Genomic DNA, 21,873 nt, shown 5'->3' on the forward strand with positions numbered 1-21,873 from the left:
TCGCAAATTATGGCGAAATCTTTAAAAATGTTTGGATTTTTTGTAACGGTGCCAGTGATGGAGGGTTAAAGGCACTTTAAATACATACATAAAATACCTTTGAAATTAAAGGATTTAAACAATATAATTATATTATCCACCTTTATCAGTCATGTTTGGAAACTATAAACAGACTTTCAGGTAACCTCAAAAATTCTGCCGAAATCACCAGCTTTATACAAGAATTGTTAATTTTTTTTCATCAAATGGCTTTTTGTTACATGAAAAGGCACGCACTATCTCTTAATAACTAGCAATATAATTAAGTTACAGGCATATTTGTAACGAGGTCGTTTAAAAGGACGGTGGTCTTAAACGAGTTAATAAGCAAAGAACTAAAATATGCATTAAATAATTGGCACAAGCAAAGCTCAGTAATTTTATGTCTAAATTATAGTACATAAATCCGCGACTTTGACAAAGATCGCAGTGTACTAAATCGAAGTTTTTCAATTCCGATGATATAATTAGAAACAAGAATGTTTACAAAAGAAGGAAGGACAAAAACAAACATAAATAACTTAAAATAACACTCGCGTTAAAAACGTCACAATCTTTGTTTCGTAAAAACCCGAAAGCATTTTTCCTTTTCTACCTCGTCTTTATTTGTTTATAAAAAGATTCGTCGGATTATTTTCCTTTGGGAAAAAATTAACTCGTATTCTAGAGACAATCTGATAAAATGTCGTTGTAACAGGAAGAACGAACAAAGGTAATATGTCACGGTTTTTTTTATTTTGCTGAACTTTCACTATAAAGAAAGATAGGGTGTCCTTTTGCTAACTAAATACCGAAATTCAAATGTATGTTCCAGCGTCATGCCATTTAGATTTAAAATCATTAAATTAATTTTTAAAATTTTTATACTTGGTGTTTATCAGTATAATTTTATCTATGGTTGAAAGTCTATGAAATGAACATAGATAGATAGATAGTTTATTTGATTGTAAGTTACAACAAGGTTTACAGCAAGTCAAAACTAAAATTATAAATATTAAACATTCCAAACAATAAATACATTAAAAATATTTAAAACAATATAATACATAAAAACGTACAATATAATTAAAATAATATTAAATTCGGTTATGTCGCAGCTTGGGAAATTCACAGATACACTCTCGTAATATTCACCTAATGTATAAAGACACATGGTCATTAGGTACTCTTTGACTTGGTTTTTAAAAGCTGTAGTTTAATTAATATTTTTAAATTTTTGAGGAAGTTGATTATACAGTAGTAAACCACAGATAGTAAATGACTTCCTACTTATTTCTAAATGTCGATAGGGTACTACAAACTGTTTCTTATTTCTTGTGTTTGGTGAGTGAATATCACTGTTACATAAAAAAGTTCTTTTATTTTTATGAATTAGTATCAATAATTCCAAAATATAAATTCCATACACTGTTAATATATTTAAATCTCTAAATAGGTTTTTACAAGACCAACCATACGGGACACCTGCAATACATCCGACAATACGCTTTTGGGCCTTGAAAACGTCCTTTATACTAGAAGAGCCACCCCAGACAGTTACATCGTAGCTCATTGTCAATTGTACCTCAGCAAAATAAAAAAGACGGAGGTGTTGCAGATTAAGTATTCTACCCAAATTTCTAAATTGATAACATTTAGAATTGAGTTTTTACATAAATTTCAACAATGAGTCTTAAAAGATAAATGAAAGTCGAAAGCCACTCCTAAAAACTTCACATCACTACAACTCAAAATACCCTCACCATTGATGGAAATACTTAAATCCGATTTAGTGAAATTTGAACTGAATGTAAACAATAACAATTTAGTTTTGTAAACATTGAACAGGAGCGACTAATTACTGGACTAATCAGAGAAGGCCTTCAGTGTGTCTGTTATTTTATCTTGTGAAAAATGTATGTCTTTATAGCGATATATTGTTGAGTCATCCGCATAAACTGATACAAATGCATCAGAAATTACATATATGGTAGTTCATTAATGTACAAAATAAATAATATCGGGCCCAATATGAAGCCCTGTGGTACTCCATTCTTATTAACAATCGGATCAGATATTGAAATCTTGAAGTTATTTTTCTCATCTAACTATTTGGTACCGGTCTTTCAGATAGGAACCAAACCAACTATGGGCAATTTTCCTAATACCATAGCTGTACAATCTATCGAGGAGTACATCGTATTGTATACAATCAAAAGCACGACTGAGGTCAAAAAAAATGGCAGTTGGATTTTCACTGTTTTCAATTCAGATTAAGACTTCCTCATAGAAACTGGTAATGGCTGTGGAAGTAGAAAATCTATTTCGAAATCCATGTTGATGCTTTGTGATAATTTGGTTAATATCTAAAAATAATAAAAGTTGTTTTAGCATTGCATATTCAATAATCTTAGATATCACATGGAACAGACAATGGTCGAAAATTTGACATTAATAGAGGATCACCTTGTTTTAATACTGGTGAAATGATAGAACTTTTCAGCATACTGGGAAAAACACCAGTATTGAAAAAAGCATTTATAATGTGAGCAAGTGGTGTCAAAATCTGAGATGCAATATTCGTAATTACTATACCTGATATTTCATCAAAAGATGCGATGCTTTGTCTTTAATTTTATATTTTATTAGGTCTAAGATATCTTCCTCTGTTACATAAGATAGGAACAGAAATATATATTTCTATCTCATCTATTTACAAACATACTATCTTAAAAACATTTGCACAAAAAGATTACGAATATACATCGAAATTTCTACTATACGAAATAATACAATATATTAATTACTATTTAAATGGGAATAAGCCACAATTAAAGGTTAAAATACGTTTATTGACGTAAATTTACTAATGTTTGTATTTTGAGAACGATTTCCGAAGTGGAAATTGAAACGTCAATAAACGTATTTTAACCTTTAATTGTGGCTTATTCCCATTTAAATAGTATTTAATTTAAAATGCCGCAAAAAAATAGCTTCAGAACAATAATACAATATATAAGTAGCTTAATAGATAAATATTCTAACATTAAAATTTATTTTAGGCTTTACAGGGAATTTATCCATACGCGACGAGTGGTAGCGGAAGTCCGAACTCTCCCGGATCTCCAAATTCAACAACTGATAAAATGATCCCAAAACCGGTCGAGTGCAACCTGTGTCACAGAAAGTTCAAAAACATCCCTGCCCTCAACGGTCACATGAGACTTCATGGGGGTTACTTCAAAAAGGTCTGTAAATTTCATTATAACAATAACTAAAGCGACTTTAAACAGAATACTCATATTTCATTTGTTACGGTTTTTTGTTACAGAGTTTCTCATATATTCAATGTTGATTATGTTGGTAATTGCGCAACGCTGTGAAAATTAACAAGTAGGTTTTGATTAGGAATTATATGTATATATATATATATATATATATATATATATATATATATATATAATATACACAGTAAACGGTAAATATTGGGTTTGCAGCAATAAAAAATGAAACGTGTACACTTGTTAATTTTAAATCCAAGCTTTCGGACATTGGTTATGTCCTTCATCAGGGAGAAACTTAATGAGGTTGTATCATCAATGATGTTATATAATGTTGATAAAATTTATCACAGTCTGTCATCTTTGTTCAATATAAAATCTATTTCTATATTTAAAATTAAAAAATTACTTTACATTCACAACACTTAATTATTATAAACACATTCATGAAATTGTTATTCTTAATTTTATTCTATCGCAATTAGTTTTGTCAAATCAATCCAGTGGTTTCTATTATTGGTTTTTCAAAATTCTTCGTGTGTAAATTTTCTAAATTTATTTCTAAATTTCTAAAACTCTTTTCAAAATTTACACACGAAGAGTTTTGAAAAACCAATTAAATGTTAAAATGTGTTTATAATAATTTAGTATTGTGAATGTAAAGTAATTTTTTAATTTTAAATATAGAAATAGGTTTTATATTGAACAAAGATGACAGACTGTAATAAAGTTTATCAACATTATATAACATCATTGATGATACAACCTCATTAAGTTTCTCCCTGATGAAGGACATAACCAATGTCCGAAAGCTTGGATTAAAAATTTACAAGAGTACACGTTTCATTTTTTATTGCTGCAAACCCAATATTTAACGTTTACTTCCTTACGTTGTCAGCAAATACTTCTGGTTTATTATATATATATATATATATATATATATATATATATATATATATATATATATATATATATATTTATATATATATATATACATTGTTTGTTTTATTTTCTTGAACAATATGTTTATATCTTTTAAGGAAACTTTCTTGGAAATGGGTTTATTTAACATTGGTTATTGTTGAAACGGTTGAAAAAAGGTTAAAGTTTGTAATATATTAGAAGAAACCTTCCGGCCTTATCACAAAAGATATCACTATAGAAATTATGAAATTGTAATAAATGAGATAAGACAAACATTTTATATACCAAAACTCAGACAACTAGAAGATTAGGACCAACTGTCAAAATTGCAAGGACAAATTTGCTAAGCCAAAACCACCAGAAATGTCACCTCTACCGCCATATAGACTTGCAATATTTACTGCCCCGTTTACACACACTGGTAGGGATTATTTTGGTCCAATAAATGTAACTGTTGGAAGACAGACAGAGAAAATATTTACGTGTCTCACAACTAGAGCAGTCCATCTCGGAGTAGCTTACAAACTAGATGTGGACAGTTTTACACTATGCTTGACAAGTTTTAGTAAGAGAAGAGGACGTCAAATTCTTTGGCCCCATTATGATCACCAACAATAGAAAAGAATACTTTTTCAGACGCATCTTCTAAGCATTGTTGGTTTCCAGTCCATTTTAAGCAAAGTTGTTCTGGGTTTTCTATTATAGTTAGCTTTTTAGCAATACTTTCTTCTAACAAAGTAACGGAAGACCCGTCATCTAGAAAGGCAAATGTAGTGCCCTCCCAACATCCATTTCTTAAAACAACGGGAAGTATTCAAAAGTTTGTTGCTTGATGTGGATTACTTTCTTCATCTGCAGATAAGAGATGTAATTCTGCTGTTCGCATACCGCTTTCCTTTCTTTTAAGCTTTGTACTTTTATTAGGTACTTGTTCTGAAAAGTTATAAAGAAGAGGATGATGCTTCCTTTGGCACTCTTCCTTGTTGTATTTTACAGGATACTTACAGGGAAATCTGTGTTTCTTTAAGCAAAGCCTACATAAATTTAAGGCTTTAACAGCCTCCCATCTTTAAAATAATGAATAATAATTCTGAAATTCTGGACAACCTGCAATCTTTTTACAATCTCTCTGATTACACAGTTTACAATTATGTGTTTCACTAAAGGTATTTGGTTCATGCATATTAGCATGAAGAAATTAAAACTCGTATAGAAATTGCAAGAGAAGCATTTTGCTCAGAATAGATCTAAGTTTCATAAATGCTTCTCTTGCAATTTCTATACGAGTTTTAATTTCTTCATGCTAATATGCATGAACCAAATACCTTTAGTGAAACACATAATTGTAAACTGTGTAATCAGAGAGATTGTAAAAAGATTGCAGGTTGTCCAGAATTTCAGAATTATTATTTATTATTTTAAAGATGGGAGGCTGTTAAAGCCTTAAATTTATGTAGGCTTTGCTTAAAGAAACACAGATTTCCCTGTAAGTATCCTGTAAAATACAACAAGGAAGAGTGCCAAAGGAAGCATCATCCTCTTCTTTATAACTTTTCAGAACAAGTACCTAATAAAAGTACAAAGCTTAACAGAAAGGAAAGCGGTATGCGAACAGCAGAATTACATCTCTTATCTGCAGATGAAGAAAGTAATCCACATCAAGCAACAAACTTTTGAATACTTCCCGTTGTTTTAAGAAATGGATGTTGGGAGGGCACTACATTTGCCTTTCTAGATGACGGGTCTTCCGTTACTTTGTTAGAAGAAAGTATTGCTAAAAAGCTAACTATAATAGAAAACCCAGAACAACTTTGCTTAAAATGGACTGGAAACCAACAATGCTTAGAAGATGCGTCTGAAAAAGTATTCTTTTCTATTGTTGGTGATCATAATGGGGCCAAAGAATTTGACGTCCTCTTCTCTTACTAAAACTTGTCAAGCATAGTGTAAAACTGTCCACATCTAGTTTGTAAGCTACTCCGAGATGGACTGCTCTAGTTGTGAGACACGTAAATATTTTCTCTGTCTGTCTTCCAACAGTTACATTTATTGGACCAAAATAATCCCTACCAGTGTGTGTAAACGGGGCAGTAAATATTGCAAGTCTATATGGCGATAGAGGTGACATTTCTGGTGGTTTTGGCTTAGCAAATTTGTCCTTGCAATTTTGACAGTTGGTCCTAATCTTCTAGTTGTCTGAGTTTTGGTATATAAAATGTTTGTCTTATCTCATTTATTACAATTTCATAATTTCTATAGTGATATCTTTTGTGATAAGGCCGGAAGGTTTCTTCTAATATATTACAAACTTCAACCTTTTTCAATCCTTAACTATCATATTACCCATCAAATAGTATTGTGAATTATTTAGTAAAGTTTTTTTAAAATAACTTTGTATTGTAATAAAATTCCATAATGCTGAAATTATATTTTCGAGAAGTGAAAATAACAGAAAGAAATTCATTTAATATCGTTAAAAGTTTTTTTGTGTATATTTTTACCCTTTATGTACATACTATCAAGGAGAAAATAAAACATGACATCAATATCAAATGCAATCTTGGAGTATAAACTGTATAGTTTACATTACATTATTTGCTTAAAAATTCAGTTATTGGATACGTTGGAAAACAAACAGTTGCGTTGAAAATAAAATTGATTTTAATTTCTTTTGTGTTTGTTGTTTGATGTAGATGCACAGAAACTTATTTTTAATATACTCCATATCATAGAGAATATTGGATAAAGTCGCAGTAGATGAATTATTTTTAAAAGCAGGCTTGTTAGTATATATACCAACAAGATATACGGAGTGTTGGAGAGATAATATGTATGGTTTTTCTCTTATGTTTCGATAGTCTGGCAAATAATAAGTGAAATTAGTCATTTTAAATCACGCGCCGTAAGCGGTTAAATATAACCGAAATCACGTGCTCATCATGAATATTAAGTTTCTGCTTTTAACAAGAAAAATATAACAGTAAATCCAGTTTATAAAATAAAATTTCATTTATATTATAAATATGCTGAATATGCTATGTAAAATATTCAAGTTAATATATTCTTTTTTCGACGGGAAAGATTGTAGAATCTGTTTTTCTATTATTGAAAGCCATTTTATGTTCTGCTATTTGTTTATTAAAATTTCTACCAGTTTGACCGATGTAAATTTTTGGGCAGTCGCCACATTTAAGTTTGTATACACTACTGTTCATTTTATTTCGACTATTGTTGTTTTTAATATATTTGCCTACAAGTTGTTGTTTGTTCTAAAAGCTGGTATTTTTCCTTTTTTTTTATGTGGCTATTTTTTATTTGATATTTTGGTGTATATATATGTCATCGAGCAGAAGGTACTGGGTTTTTTCTCTGGTGGCGGAAATGCTAATTTCAGGGCTTTCTTGTGTAGTTTTTGATTAAAAATTTTATTAATTGTTTGTTCGTTGTGTCCATTGTTTACTTCTATTTGCTTAATGATATTTAATCCTATCCTATTATGAAATCGTTCATTAATAGAAAATCATTCATTAATAGCGGTCATTAATCAATGATTTTGGGGGTGTTAAAATTAATCATAAATGGACGGTCGACGGAAAAGTAACATTAATTCACTCTTAAGATTTTTCCTTGTTATTAAAATTTCATTATATGGAGCTGACTAAATTTTCAAACTAAGTCGCTTTTATTTTACCATTGACTTCAAGTAGAGTTTTCAGCAATGGATTTAATGCCCATGCTTGGGATTAGCTTATTTTGCTAATAAACTAAAGATTCGTAACCATCTGTATTAATTAATGGGGATACATTACTTATACAGATTGTCTAATTATGACGTTAAGGGGACGTTGACCATTGTAGTCACGTAATAGTAATTATGTGTTTGATGCATATAGGATAGAATTTCACTTTGACCATTGTCTAGTGAACCATTCCAAGTTCAGTTAATTTAGTTTAACTGCTGTTGTTTGGAATATGGCTGTTCAATTCGTATAATAGGTTGAAGCGATTACGGAATCCATATGTCTCCGGAGTTGCATGAGATGCTTACGACAATACATTATTATTTTTGACGTATAGTTAAACGAACACAATAAATCCAAAATGAAATGTAAATGTATATGTATGAAAGTATATAATAGTAAAAATAAAAGTAAATAAGCTAATGCAATTAAAGTTATAAATAACATATTAAATTTATTTAATTTTCTAAGACTTAATAAATTAATAAAACTTACACAAGAATACGTTTCATTTTTTATTCTTCTTTTTGTTGTTCTTCAGCCTGTTTCAATCCACTAATACACTGTTGCGCAATTTTTCCAATTACATCTTCCACCTCGTCCTGCTTTATACGTCCTCACATTTTGTATATATTTTCACAGAGAAAATTCTAACATAGCTCTTTCGATGGCTCTCTGTGTTGTTTTTATTCTGTTATCTGATAGCTCTGTAGATATATTATGGTCTTTATTCCGTAGGTTATAACTGGTACGATTCTTCTTCTTGGGGTACCTGTCCCTTCCAAACGTTGGCGATCATTCTGGCTATGATGACTTTGTTGGTTATTCTTCTTCTTCTTTTTGTAGCACTACACTCGGGGTGTTGGCTGACTGCATAACTTGCTTCCTCCTTTAACGGTGGTCCATAATAGTTGGGTCAGTGGGTAGCCCTACTGTTCTTAGATCTGACCATATATTGTCTGTCCATCGCATTCATGGACGTCCTAACCGCCTTCTTTCTGCGGGGGCTTCCTTCCATATTAGATCGGCACGGCGGTTATTAAGCAGTCTATGGACATGTCCAGCCCATCTTAGGCGTTAGGATTTAATCTCTTGGACTATATCGCTCGCTCTATACATCTGCTTGACCTCAGCATTTGTTCTAATTTGGTATTGGTTGCTATTAATGTTGCGATAAGGCCAAAAAATTCTTCTGAGGATTTTCCTCTCAAAACATCTAAGTTTTCTTTCAATTTTTTGGTCAGGGTCCACGTCTCACACCCATACATGAGCACCGGTGTAATCACCGTTTTATATATTCTAATCTTTGATGTTCGTGTTAGGCTTTTAGATTTAATAGTATTGTGGAGGCTGTACATACATATCTGTTTGTTGCCTGAATTCTTCCTTTAATCTCTTCCGCGATATCGTTATCTGCAGTGATTTTTGCTCCGAGATATTTAAAACTCTCCACTCTTTCAAAGTTATCTGGGTCTATTGTAATATTTTGCCCAATTCTATCTCGTCCCTTTTGTTTGTTGATGCACATGTATTTGGCTTTCTCTTCGTTTATTCTTAGACCAGTTTTCTTTGTCTCTACCTCTAATTTATTAAAAGTCTTCTTCATATTGGTGACTATGTTCCCACAATTTCAATGTCATCTGCGTATGCTAGTAGTAATTTTGGTCCATTTAGTGTCAGTAATTATGTTTTAAGTTGTGCTGCTCTTATTACTTTCTCCATGATGATATTAAAGAGGAGAGGTGACAGCGCCTCTCCTTGTTTCAGGCCACTGCTCATCTTGAAAGATTCTGAGAGTTTGGTACCTATCCGTATTCTGGATCTACAGCTACTCATATATAACTTAACAAGCTGTATAAGTTATTTTGGAACTGAAAGTTCTGCCATTGCATTTCACATCTGATCCCTTTTAATGCTGTCGTACGCTTGCCGGAAATCTGTGAAGAGATTATGGATAGTTCCATTGAATTCCCATTCTTTTCAAGCAGCTGTCTTAGAGTAAAGATCTAATCTATGGCCGATTTATGTTTTCTGAAGCTGGCTTGGTATTCCCCCATGAAATTTTCTACAAACGGTGTCAGCCTACTTAATAGGATGTTCGATAAGATTTTATATGCCGTATTAAGTAGAGAGATGCCTCTATAATTAGAGCACTTGGTTTTGTCTCCCTTTTTGTGGATGGGGTTTATTACACTTTCGTGCCATTTTGTTGGTATTTTCTCTTCTTTCCATATATGTGTTCTTAGTTTGTGTATTTGTCTATGTAGAGTTTCTCCTCCGTACTTTAGGAATTCAGCGAGTATATTGTCAGAGGCTGGAGCTTTTCCGTTCTTCAATTTGTTAATTGCTTGCAATGTTTCATCTATTTTAGGGTCCTCTGCCAGTAGATCTACCCCAAAATATATATTTTCTTCATGTTCTTCCTCTTGATGTATGTTTAGTAAAGTCTTGAAATATTCTTGCCATGTTTGAAGATGTTTTTTTTTTTCATTTATTATTAATTTATCAGAACACTCAGTTCAGACACCCATCTAGGTCTAAAGCCTTTCTTTTCGTTTGCCACTAATTTGTAAACTGCTCGACTATTTGACTGTTGCCTATTCCTTTCCATTTCTTTATATTTCTGTTGTTCGTAATTCCTTTTTTCTCTCTAATTAATTTTCTTGTTTCTCGCGTGAAGTTGCATAGTTTTCTTTACTTTCTGCTGTTCCTTGTTGAAGCACAATGTTTCGCTTGATCTGTCTGTCGTAAAGTTTTTCTTGACATTGTCTATTTAACCATTTCCTTGTTCCCTTCCTGCTTTTTCCTATTATTAGTTCTGCTGACTACATAATTGATTTTTCCATTTGTTGCCACAGCCTTTCGACATTATTGCTCTGGTCTACTGTATTTAGATGCTGTTTAATTTCTTGCTTGTAATTTTGTCAAATTTCCCAATTTTGCATTTTCTCGATGTTCCACTGCCCCAATGCTTTGTTGGCCTTAGGTTTCTCTCAAGATTTTCTCCTTTTTGCTCTTACTAGTTAATGGTTTGTACCTATCTCCATCTGCTTCCCTGAGGCTTCTTACCTCCAGCACATTACTTCCATGTCTAGCATCGATAATTCGTGGTCAATTTGGTTCCGCGTGGAGTGGTCATTAGAGACCCAAGTCTGTTTATGAATGTTTTTAGGTTGGAACATAGTAGACTAGACAAGCATAAATTGTTAGCCGATGCTAGCTCTACGAGCCTTTGTTCATTGTCGTTTGAGATATCGTGAAGGCTGTGTTGTCCTATTGTCGGTCTAAGGTTAGGTTCTTTGCCAATTTTTGCGTTGAAGTCTCCACAGCTATTTGCATGTCTTGTTTGGGGATTTTCTCAAGCGTTCTTTCGAGTTGTTCATATAGGTAATCTTTAATATGTTCGTCTTTATCTTCTGTCGGAGCATGTGCAGATATAATTGAAATATTGTACCATTTTCCTTTCAGTCTAATATAACATGCGTGAATTACATGGCGTAACTAATGGGCGTGAAACTTATAATACTGTTTAGGTATTCTTCTCATACCGCGAAACCTGTGCCAAATTCGTGTTTTCCTGTCTGGTTTCCACTGTAGAAAATGACCGCCTTGTCTATTTTTATGTTTCCCGTGTCTAACCTCCTTAGTTCTTGTATTGCCGTTATGTCCATTCCTACTTTTTCTACTGTTTTTTAGAAGGGTAGGTTTTTGGCCTTCCGCTTAACCCTCCTCCTTTATCCGGACTTGGGACCGGCAAAGAAGACTGAGGTCTTTCTATACCATGCTCTTAGGTGCAAGGTTAGCAAGCCAGAACATTCTTCTTCAACCTGAGGCCCTTTTTCCTTTAATTTTACCTTGCAAAATGCTTTGAAGTAGCTTATATCTGCCTTGATTTTTCAATATATGTCCCAAGTACTGCCCTTCACGATGTTGACCAAATTCGCGGTTGTATTCATCTTCCGTAGTACTCCTTTATTGGTGACTTTGTCTGTTTCATATGCGATTTCGAAAAAATCGGCAATATCTTCAAACATTGTTTAAAAAATGTGTTTTCGGGAAAAAGTGTGCAAGGTCACTCTCCCTTACTGACCTTATCAATAATAAAATCAAGCAATGAAACTAAAAGTATAACTTTTTTTAAACCTCAGTGTTTGAACTATAACTTATAAATACATTTACGAACTTTTGGCTTAATTTGAGAAAGTATTTCAATTACAATTTTAAGCATCATATTTATTGTACTTTTATTTTAGGACGCTGAAAGTAAAAAATGCGAGAAAAAAGAGCCCGGCGGTCCACCTTTGCAAACAGCAAGTTTCAGCGTGCGAGCACTAATAGAAGAAAAAATAATAAATAAAAGGATAACGACTCCTCAACCGACAGAAGAACAAAAATCCAACGCTCCACCTCTTTTTCCTTTAAACGTGCATTCCTCTCCATCTAGCAACACCGATCTAGAGTCGAAAATTTCGTCATTTGTTGTACCAGCTCCTCCTCAACAGGTAAAGTATTTTGTTAATTTTTTTTCCTTCAATACTTTCCTTTGTTAATATTTATATTAACATGAAATTTGTATTATTCCCATATTATTCCACTTATATAAGCTCTTTATAAGAACAACTACTAACAGACTGGAACCTAAGCTATATTTGAGAAACCGCATTTAGGAGTGGCTTTGGAACGAATGACCACCTACCAGTAATTAACTATTTAGAAGAAAAAGATATAGAATACAAGCCCTTAATAATAATATCTGTAGATTTTGATAAATCATTTGACTTGGTCTAGCATAAATCCATATTAAGAGTGCAATATTTATCATAGCTATACAACTGTATAATATATAATAGCCTAAAAGCTGCAACGAAAATGTAGTATGGCAACACAGTTCCAATTTATTTAAAAATGTTTTAAATCGTAATCACTTTTGCCCAGTTGATTATTAAGTAGTAAATCGCATGTTACATTTAATCTAATATATAAGTTTTGAAATATTTAAAATATATAATATAGAAATGAAATACAGTGTCGTATTTTTGGTAACTTTTTATTAAACAAACATAAACTACATCCGCAGAATGAACAAGTCCGCATTTTGTCCTTTAAAAATAACTATTATATAAACAAATCCGTATTAAAAAAAAGTAAACAAAGTAGAAGTGAAAAGACACCCAAAATAAAGAAGTAAATCAAAATAAGTCAGGCTAATCTTCTTCTTGCATAACGCATTCCTGGCATAGAACTGTAGATTTTCTCTTATGTTCCTTACAAATGGGCTTAAAGCATATATTCTTCTTCTTATGGTGCTCTATCTAATTAGTAGATGATGGCGATAATTCTGGCACACTACTCTCGGTCTTGTGTGGCTCTAAACAGTGCATGGGCATCGAGGTTTGTTCAATCCCTTATGTTCTTAAGCCATGAGTATTTCTTTCTTCGGATGCCCCGTTTTCCTTCTATCTTTCCTTCCATAATAACCTTTAAGAACTGGTACTTGGAATTTCAAAATATATGACCCAGATAAGCAGTTTTTCTTCTTTTTAGTATTGGTAGCAATTCTCGTTCTCTGCCCATTCGATTACTTGCCCATTCGATGCCTAATACTTCGACATTTGTTGTGTAATCTGTCCAGGGAATTTTAAGTAGTCTGCTAAATACCCACATTTCAAAGGCCTCCAATCGTTTCATCACATTGGCCTTTATGGTCCAGGTTTCTACACCATATAGCAGTATGGAGTAAATGTTACATTTTACAAAGCGATATCGAAGCGTTAAGTTAAGGCTGCTGTCGCTTATTAAACTTCTCAGGTTAGTAAATGCTGTTCTGGCTTGCTTAATCCTGCTATGTATCTCTATGTCTGAATCTAGATCTTCAGTTATCCAACTACCGAGATATCTGAACTTGGGGACCTTTTGGATGTTCCTATTGTTTACTCTTATATTCAATTGCATATTTCGTGTTCTGCTAACCACCATTACCTTCGTCTTGTCTTTATTAATCTTAAAGCCCAGTCGTTCTCCTTCAGTGTTTATTCTATCTATTAGTCGTTGTAGCGTTTCTTGGCTATCAGCTATTATGACTGTATCATCAGCATAGCGAAGATTTATAAAACTCTGTCCGTTGATTTTGATTCTATATTCAGCGTCACTTAAGGCTCTATCGAAAATCGTTTCAGAGTAAAGATTAAAAAGGACAGGGTGACAAAACAAAACCCTTTGTCGTATATCTACACGTCGTACACAGTCGTACACCTTTTTCGATTGAGAAATATGATGTAGATTCCAGTCCTACTCTCGCAGATGCCACTTGATTCATATAAAGGTTTTTAATTTTGCTTTCTGGTAATCTATAAATCATAGGAAGACATCTTTTTGACGATCTCTGCATTTCTGAAGTCGGACAGTTAAGTGCTTCTCTTGTGCCAAATCTTTGTCTGAAATAGAACTGTGTGGAGCATGTGTATATGTTTATGTGAATTATCTTTAAGAAGAGTTTTAGGACCTGGCTGAATAAGCTGATCATTCGGAATTGGTCGCAACTATTAGCGTTTGGCTTTTTTGGGAATGGTATAAAGGTTGATTGAAGCCAATCCTGTGGTCTCGGATCCCACAAATGTCATTACAAAGATCTACCAAGGCGTCTATATTGTCTTCACTCAACATTGTTAGAACCTCTATGTATCTGTCGTCTGGGCCTGGGTTTTCCCCATTTGCTCTTTTTTAATGTCCTTACAACTTCTGACTTCAATATTTTGGGGGAGGGTTCACTTTTATATTCACTTTCAGAGTTTCTTTTAATGTTGTCTGAGTATAGTTGCTGTGTAGTTTCTCCTTGTGATCAGTAATTTATTTATTGTCCTTCACAATACTGTTAAAACTGCAAGGTTTTGTATAACCTGTCACTTCTTTAACGAGTTTATGTATGTTAAAGTGGTCATGTTTTTCTTCCAATTCCTCCATTTCTTCACACCTGTCGAGCAGCCACTGTTCTTTACTTCACTCTTTGTTCAGTCTTTTCGTATTTGTCGTTTAATCTGCTGACGTTTGGTTCAGTCTTTGTTTTTAAATGATCTGCGATCGTCCACAATTGATAATATTTCGTCAGTCATCCAATTCTTCTTTTTGTACTTTTGGGAAGCGATTAGAGACTTGGTGGTGGTTACGATAAATTTTTTAATACAATTCTACTTGTCTTCTATACTGGCTGGTTGTTTAGATCTTGCTATGATATCCGCTATTGCCTCATTTCATTTTTCTGTGACTTTTAGTTTAACGTTAGGTAGCTGTTTATATCAATTTTCTTTATGGATTTTCTTTTAATTTTCTTAAGCTTAATTTTCAATTTTCCTACTACGGGATTGTAATCACATCCGATATCTGTTCCAGGGTACGTTTTTAGTCCTTGTAATTCATTTCTGTATTTCTGATTAATCAATAAAAAATCAATTTGATTTCAATGCATACATTATACTGGTAATTTGTAAATCTGTTTTTTCGCATTTATCAAAAAGAGCATATATCTCTTTGGCTCATTTGGTTGGAGTTTCTTTACGACCAAGGATATTTTGAACTTTTTGCTTCAATAAGATTAAAAAATTCTAGCCCGCTTTAATAAATGAGGTTTAGCATACTGTTTTACTGTTTTGTTCCTCTATGCTGTTTCATCTGTAAGCCATAGCTTGTTTGTATTTAAATATTGAGATTTTTTTATTTCAGCTTAGTACAAAACCCCTAAAAAGGCATGCATTTCTTCGAAGTCAGGGGGCAGACAATCTCTCTTACGTTGATATTTAGGCCTCAGGAGTTCTAAATTCGTACATTCTACGATAGGGCCAATATTATTATTTGACCTGGGCTTTTATTTGTTTTTAGATGATTATTACTATTTCTAACAAATATTAAATAATATTAAGTACAACACAATTTTCTGTTAAATGACATTTCTAATAACATACTAAATTGTGTAATATTTTTTTGTAGAACGCTGAAAAAGCTCGAAGACATTCCGACGCGGAGACTTTCCGGTCAACTCAACAGGAGGCGCAAGCGTTGGCCGACCTTATTCTTAAAAGAGAAAAGGCTACAGTAAAAAGAACTACCTCTGACCCAGGCCAGTCTTCACCAATAATTCAATTTCAATCTAGTGAGTCTTTTACCTTGGCGAACGTCACCTACCAGTCAGAAGAAGCGGATTTTATATCTTCGAGTCTTCAAGAAGGTGTTTTCACGCAAGAAAGCATGCTTCTTCAAGGTAAATATGTAATGAGTTACATACCAGTTTATATTCTAATGAAACATAAGTTACAGGAGTCGATCCTAGTCAACTTGCTTCAATACAATTTCAAACGGATAATCTTCTCCAAGATCAAAACGACCAACAAATACAAAATTTTAAAATCGAAGATATCTCACTTCAAGAATCAGTAGTTCAGCAGTCCCCCTCTTACCAATCCAATCATTCTGTTAATCAAGAACTACAGGCCGTCTTAGATTCGCCGTTACCGGAGAGTTTAGCGGAATTCAGTACATTTCATTCGACGAACAGCATTGATATGCCCTCTCCCAGTTACCAAACTCAATCACCTGCTCAATATGCTCGATCTCCACATACAATAACTGCACAATCACCATTACAAAGTCCGCTGATAAGGCACGATTCTCCTGGATTTGCATATCCCACACCACCAGCTAGTCATGAAGGTCAGAGCCCAGGATTTGGACAAAATACAATATTGCCGATGGTATCACCAAATGCTCAAGAGTTTGGTCAGATAGTAGAAAGAGGTAAATAATTTTTTTGCAAAGATTCGTCCTTTTCTAGAAAATTTAATATATTTCTCTCTTAATATCATATTTACAAAAATTAGAGTACAAGTTAAAGAGCAATGGAAACATGACACAGCCTTGTCCGATACCTCTTTGTATCATCAATATCCAGCCTTCATGTATCACGTCCACTGCTGGACATAGGCCTCCCTTAAACTCCTCCACTCTTCGCGATCTTGTGCTCTTTGTTCGTAGGTCATGACCGTTAATACGCATTGGTCAAATACTTTTCTTTTGAGGCTAATTGGTATGTTGGCCCTAAGTGTGTCTCGCAGTTTTCCGAAGGCTACCCACGCTAAAGTAATTCGTCTTTGGATTTCGCATGTTTGGTTGTCCCTGCTTATTCTTATTTCGTGACCCAAATGCGTACATTTCTCCACCAGTTCTACCACTTTGTTTTGAATAGTTAAATGGTTATTGGGGACCATATTTGTCATAAACTTAGTTTTGGAGAAATTCATTCTGAGGCCCACTTTCGAACATGCAAAGTCCAATTCATTTATTATATCTGTGGCTTCTCCTAAATCATCTGTGATAAGGACAATGTCATCTGCAAAATGGAGATGGTTAAGTTTTTCGCTTTCTATTGTTACTCCTCTGTGATCCCAATTGACTATCTTAAAGGCATACTCTAATGCCGTTATGAATAATTTCGGTGACAATGTATCTTCTTGCCCTATATCACGTTTTATTTTTATTGGTCGGGTTTTATCGTGTATCGTAACAGTCATATTGGCATTTTTGTAAATATTGTAAATAAGTTCACTGTACCTATGGTCGAATCTGCTGTCATTCATTGCTTCTATAAGGCTGTCTATTTCGATTTTGTCGAACGCTTTATGAAAATCTATGAAAGTGAGGACTAGAGGTTTGTTGTATTCTATAGATTTTTCAAAGAGCGTCTTTACTGTATGGAGGTGATCATTGGTACCATAATTTAATCGGAATCCACCTCTTTGTATACGGACGGTTTTAGTAGTGTGGTTGAAATATTTTAAGATTGTTTTTTAATTCCAATAAAGGTTTTGAATTATGCGGAGATATTTTGTGTCTAGCTTCATATGTAGTTTATATAACAATTTTTCATTCTGGACTCTATCAAAAGCCTTCTGATAGGCAATGACACGAAGGTATACTATTTTCTGGTGGTGATCAAGGCATATTTAAATAAGTGTTTAAGTCGCAATCATCGTCTCTCTTTATTCTGTATGATATTTAAGAATATTTTTAGTAAGTCATTAAGTCATTAAGCCTAAATTCATGGTATTTGGCATTGGTATTGCGGGCATACTATTCCTTTGGTATTGCGCCAATTTCATATAAATATGTTGTTAAATATTTTACTATATGTTGCGTATTTTATACTGATCTCGTATTTCTAACTTTCAGAGGACAGTTTATATGTTTATATCTGTTATTTATTTGATTTATTTAACACCTTGACTGCATCACGTATCCCCAGGGGCATGTGCGTAATTTTTCAACTGTGCTGTAGTAAAATTGGTCAAACGTTCGCATCTTGCGGTAGCGATAAAAATGGTATTTTTACGTCGTTTTAAGGGTAACAAATAGCTATTGATAGCAAATTTTAAATTCTCGCTACTGATGTCAGTAATGTAAGACATGCCCCCGAAGACAGGTGCCGCACATAAACAAAAATTTATTGTTACTATACGTCAGAGACCCCGGGAGGCATGTGCTATTGCCATTTGTTTCAACTTGTTGGTGCTGTATATATTTAGTTTCATTTTATTGTAGTTCATTGAAGTGTGAGCAGTACTTGTTAAAATGTCGAAAAGGGCAAGATATATTGTTGATATAGTGAAACAAGAGGTGATAGAAGTTGCAAGTGAGCAAACAATCAGTGATCATAAAAACTTTGGAGAGAGTTCTGAAACAAATACTATTTTAAATGAATTACATGATAATACAGTGTTGATTGAATGTCATGAAAATTTTAATAATGTAAATAAAAAATAGTTTATGCAAATAGAAATAGAACACAACATGTCACAGTGTCAACAGTATCGAAGATCGCTTTGACAGTGACGATTCATTGCTAGATAAAAGTTATTTTCCTAAATCTTCTTTATCCTCCAATTTAAATTCTTCTATTGATAGTGATGACGAAATTGTTTCTACACTATATGAGCAAGTTCAATCAGATAATAATGAACAGAGTGCTGAGAATAGTGATAGTGATGAATGGTGTGATTTAGAAGAAGATGTGGATGATGACGATTTTGTAGTACCTAAGAAATAATACATTAGTTGGTATTGAACCACATGCGGTACAGAAACCATTAGACGTTTTTAGTCATTTCGTATTTAATGAAATATTGAATATTATTGTTAATGAAACAAACATTTATGGACAGCTACAAACGAAACTGAAATAAGAGCCTTCCTAGGGGTAATAATCGCAATGGGTCTCACTCTGGTACAACATTTAAATTTATATCAGTCTAAAGATGATATATTTTATAATAAATTTATCGCAAAAGTTTTAACTCGAGACCGCTTGTTGCTTTTATTGAAACTTCTTCATTTTGAAAATAATGAGACATTTGATACCAGTAATAAATTATGCAAAATAGAAAATTTAGTTACGAGTTGATTCAAAATTTTCAAAAAATAATGAACCTGCCAACATTGTAGTTATAAATGAATCTATGGTACCTTTCAGAGGGAGACTCCATTTTCGTCAGTGCATCCCCAACAAGACTCATAAATATGAAGTGAAACTATACAAACTCTGTTCTCCTGATGGCTATACTTTCAATGTAAGTATTTACATAGGAAAAAGTGAACAAGAACCAGTTAATGTAGCACACTCTGAAGCAGTTGTTCTAAAATTACTCTAGTGTATCACAGGTAAAGCTGGCAAAATATTATTTGCTGATAACTTTTATTCGGGAATACCTCTTGTTAAAAGATTATTAGCATAAAATATGATGTACTGTGGGACTCTATGAGAGAAAACAAAAAAGAAATACCATATATTTTTAACCAGTCCCAGAAGATAAAGCCAACAGAGGTGATTGAAAAAAAGAAAGATGGACTAAAAATTATTAAGTGGATGGATAAGAGACCTGTGTTAAAGATTTCAAGTGTCCCAGCCCATACTAAACAGTTGATCCTACCAGGAAAGCAGAATAGGCAAAAAGAGGATATTGTGAAACCGAAATGTATAATTGATTACAACTCTGCAAAGAAAACGTAGACTATTCTGACCAGATGTCATATTACCACACAGAGCTACGTCGAAGCTTGAAATGGTACCGGTTAACAAAAAAAAAGTTATAGCTATAATAGTTAATCTCTTTCTAATTTAGACGTCAGTTAGCTAAAAATTTAATACAATCGCCTAAAGAAAAACCACTTAAAAAAAAGAGTGCATAGTTTTCCAAACCTCAAAGGACCTGGAAGGAAACGACGAAAGCCATGTAAAGGCTGTCATCAAGTATTAAAATCTTTTAAGTTACCGTGAAGTGAATAAAAAAGTTCGTAGGATTTTAACTTTTTGTTTCGATTGCCCTGATCAACCTGGATACTGTTTGCCTTGTTTTAATAAGGCACATAATTAATAAGAAGAAGTAGAAATAACCAGTCAATTTTAATATGTGTTTGTTCTGTTAATTTTAATATAAAGTATTTTGTTTTTATAAACACCTTTAATGTTATCCAATTACCTCCAAGAAAAAATTTGTTTAGCTGTCTGTCCTACACTGGATGTTGGCGGCATGTCCTGTTTGAGAGGAAAGTAGATTAATACTTCTATAATAGTTTTATGTATGTAATATATGCAAAAGTTTTACTTCTGTGTACTAGAGGGCGTGAAGTACTTAGATGTACACACATGCCGTAGACAGCATGTGACGCACAGACAGAATAGACCATAACGTATCTCCGGGGGCATGTGACGCAAGAACTAGTATATTAAGTATTTAACCACCGCAGTCAAGGTTTTATTAACAGTTTTATTCATAAAATGATTTGATTTTATTCATACTTTTTGTACTTTGGGTAATAATATAAACTTTTTTTATTATCTAGGTGTTTATGAGGAGCCACCACAAGCTTCTTCGCCGCTTTCAGCTGCATTCTTCACCTCAACAATGTCTAGTTCCGCAGCAGTAGAAGAAGCCTTGGAGGAAGTGTTACCTGGAGAGCCAATTTATCCTCTGACAAATTCCCCCTCACCTCAATCACCACTCGGCCTAACACCCGTACCATCACCTATTTCTAATATTGTTACGACAACAGATTCCCAACCAGCAACAGCGACTAGCTTCTCACCGTCTCCGAACACTTCTACATTTACTTTGTCCGGTAATTGGTGTAATGGTTTGATGCTCCCGAACTCAGACGATCCTCTCTTATCCAGCAGTCCCAAAGATTTTATACCCAGAAAAAAAATTGAAATTAACGGAGTACCTTTAAGGCTGATAAGCAACAACGGCCTAATCGAACTGAACAGCACGAATTTTGCTGGTATTCTTGTTGACGCTAACGGAGAAATAAAGTTAATACAGACCGGCGGAAATACTTTCCAGACAAAAAATATTTTGGTAACGAATACTCCTATAATGACTCCTCAGGATAATGGTAGTGAAGACAAGAAGAAGGTGATACAAACTGTACAATGCACTATTCCAACGAAACAAATTATTAACAGGCCTAAACCAGTAACCGAAATTAAAAAAGAAGATAACAACGATGTTTTTTTAAGTCCTACTTCGTAAGTATTTATTTATTTTTTCTTTATATATAAAAACCTCATATCAAGATAGTCATTAAGCTAATCTCCGAAACCACTGGACAAACAACAAAGAAATTTTGGGAAAATATATTATTGGCATTTTTAGTATTTTTTTCTCGGCGAAAAAGGAGAACAGCTGGTGTTCGTTCAGAAAAAAATATTATATGTATATATATATATATATATATATATATATATATATATATATATAATATAATGTTAAATATATATATACAAGGAACATTTTTATATTCGAGAGAGGAAGAGAGAGAAAATATATCTTCTGTCTCTCTCTTACTCATTATCTTACATATGTAATGAT

General features: G+C 33.2%; 1 protein-coding gene across 3 annotated transcripts in view; it reads left to right on the forward strand.

Annotated features, from left to right (window-relative positions):
- Nucleotides 1-21,873, forward strand: part of LOC140442020 (uncharacterized) — a 1,060,727-nt gene that overhangs the window by 977,098 nt on the left and 61,756 nt on the right. For all 3 annotated transcript variants that reach the window (XM_072533056.1, XM_072533055.1, XM_072533057.1), the window contains 5 exons: nt 3,081-3,266; nt 12,217-12,465; nt 15,944-16,214; nt 16,271-16,747; nt 20,846-21,530. In XM_072533056.1, coding sequence (XP_072389157.1) covers nt 3,081-3,266; nt 12,217-12,465; nt 15,944-16,214; nt 16,271-16,747; nt 20,846-21,530 — 1,868 coding nt within the window. The remainder of the gene's footprint in view (nt 1-3,080; nt 3,267-12,216; nt 12,466-15,943; nt 16,215-16,270; nt 16,748-20,845; nt 21,531-21,873) is intronic.

This window comes from Diabrotica undecimpunctata, chromosome 5 (genome assembly GCF_040954645.1).
Source record: "Diabrotica undecimpunctata isolate CICGRU chromosome 5, icDiaUnde3, whole genome shotgun sequence".
Lineage (NCBI taxonomy): Eukaryota > Metazoa > Arthropoda > Insecta > Coleoptera > Chrysomelidae > Diabrotica > Diabrotica undecimpunctata.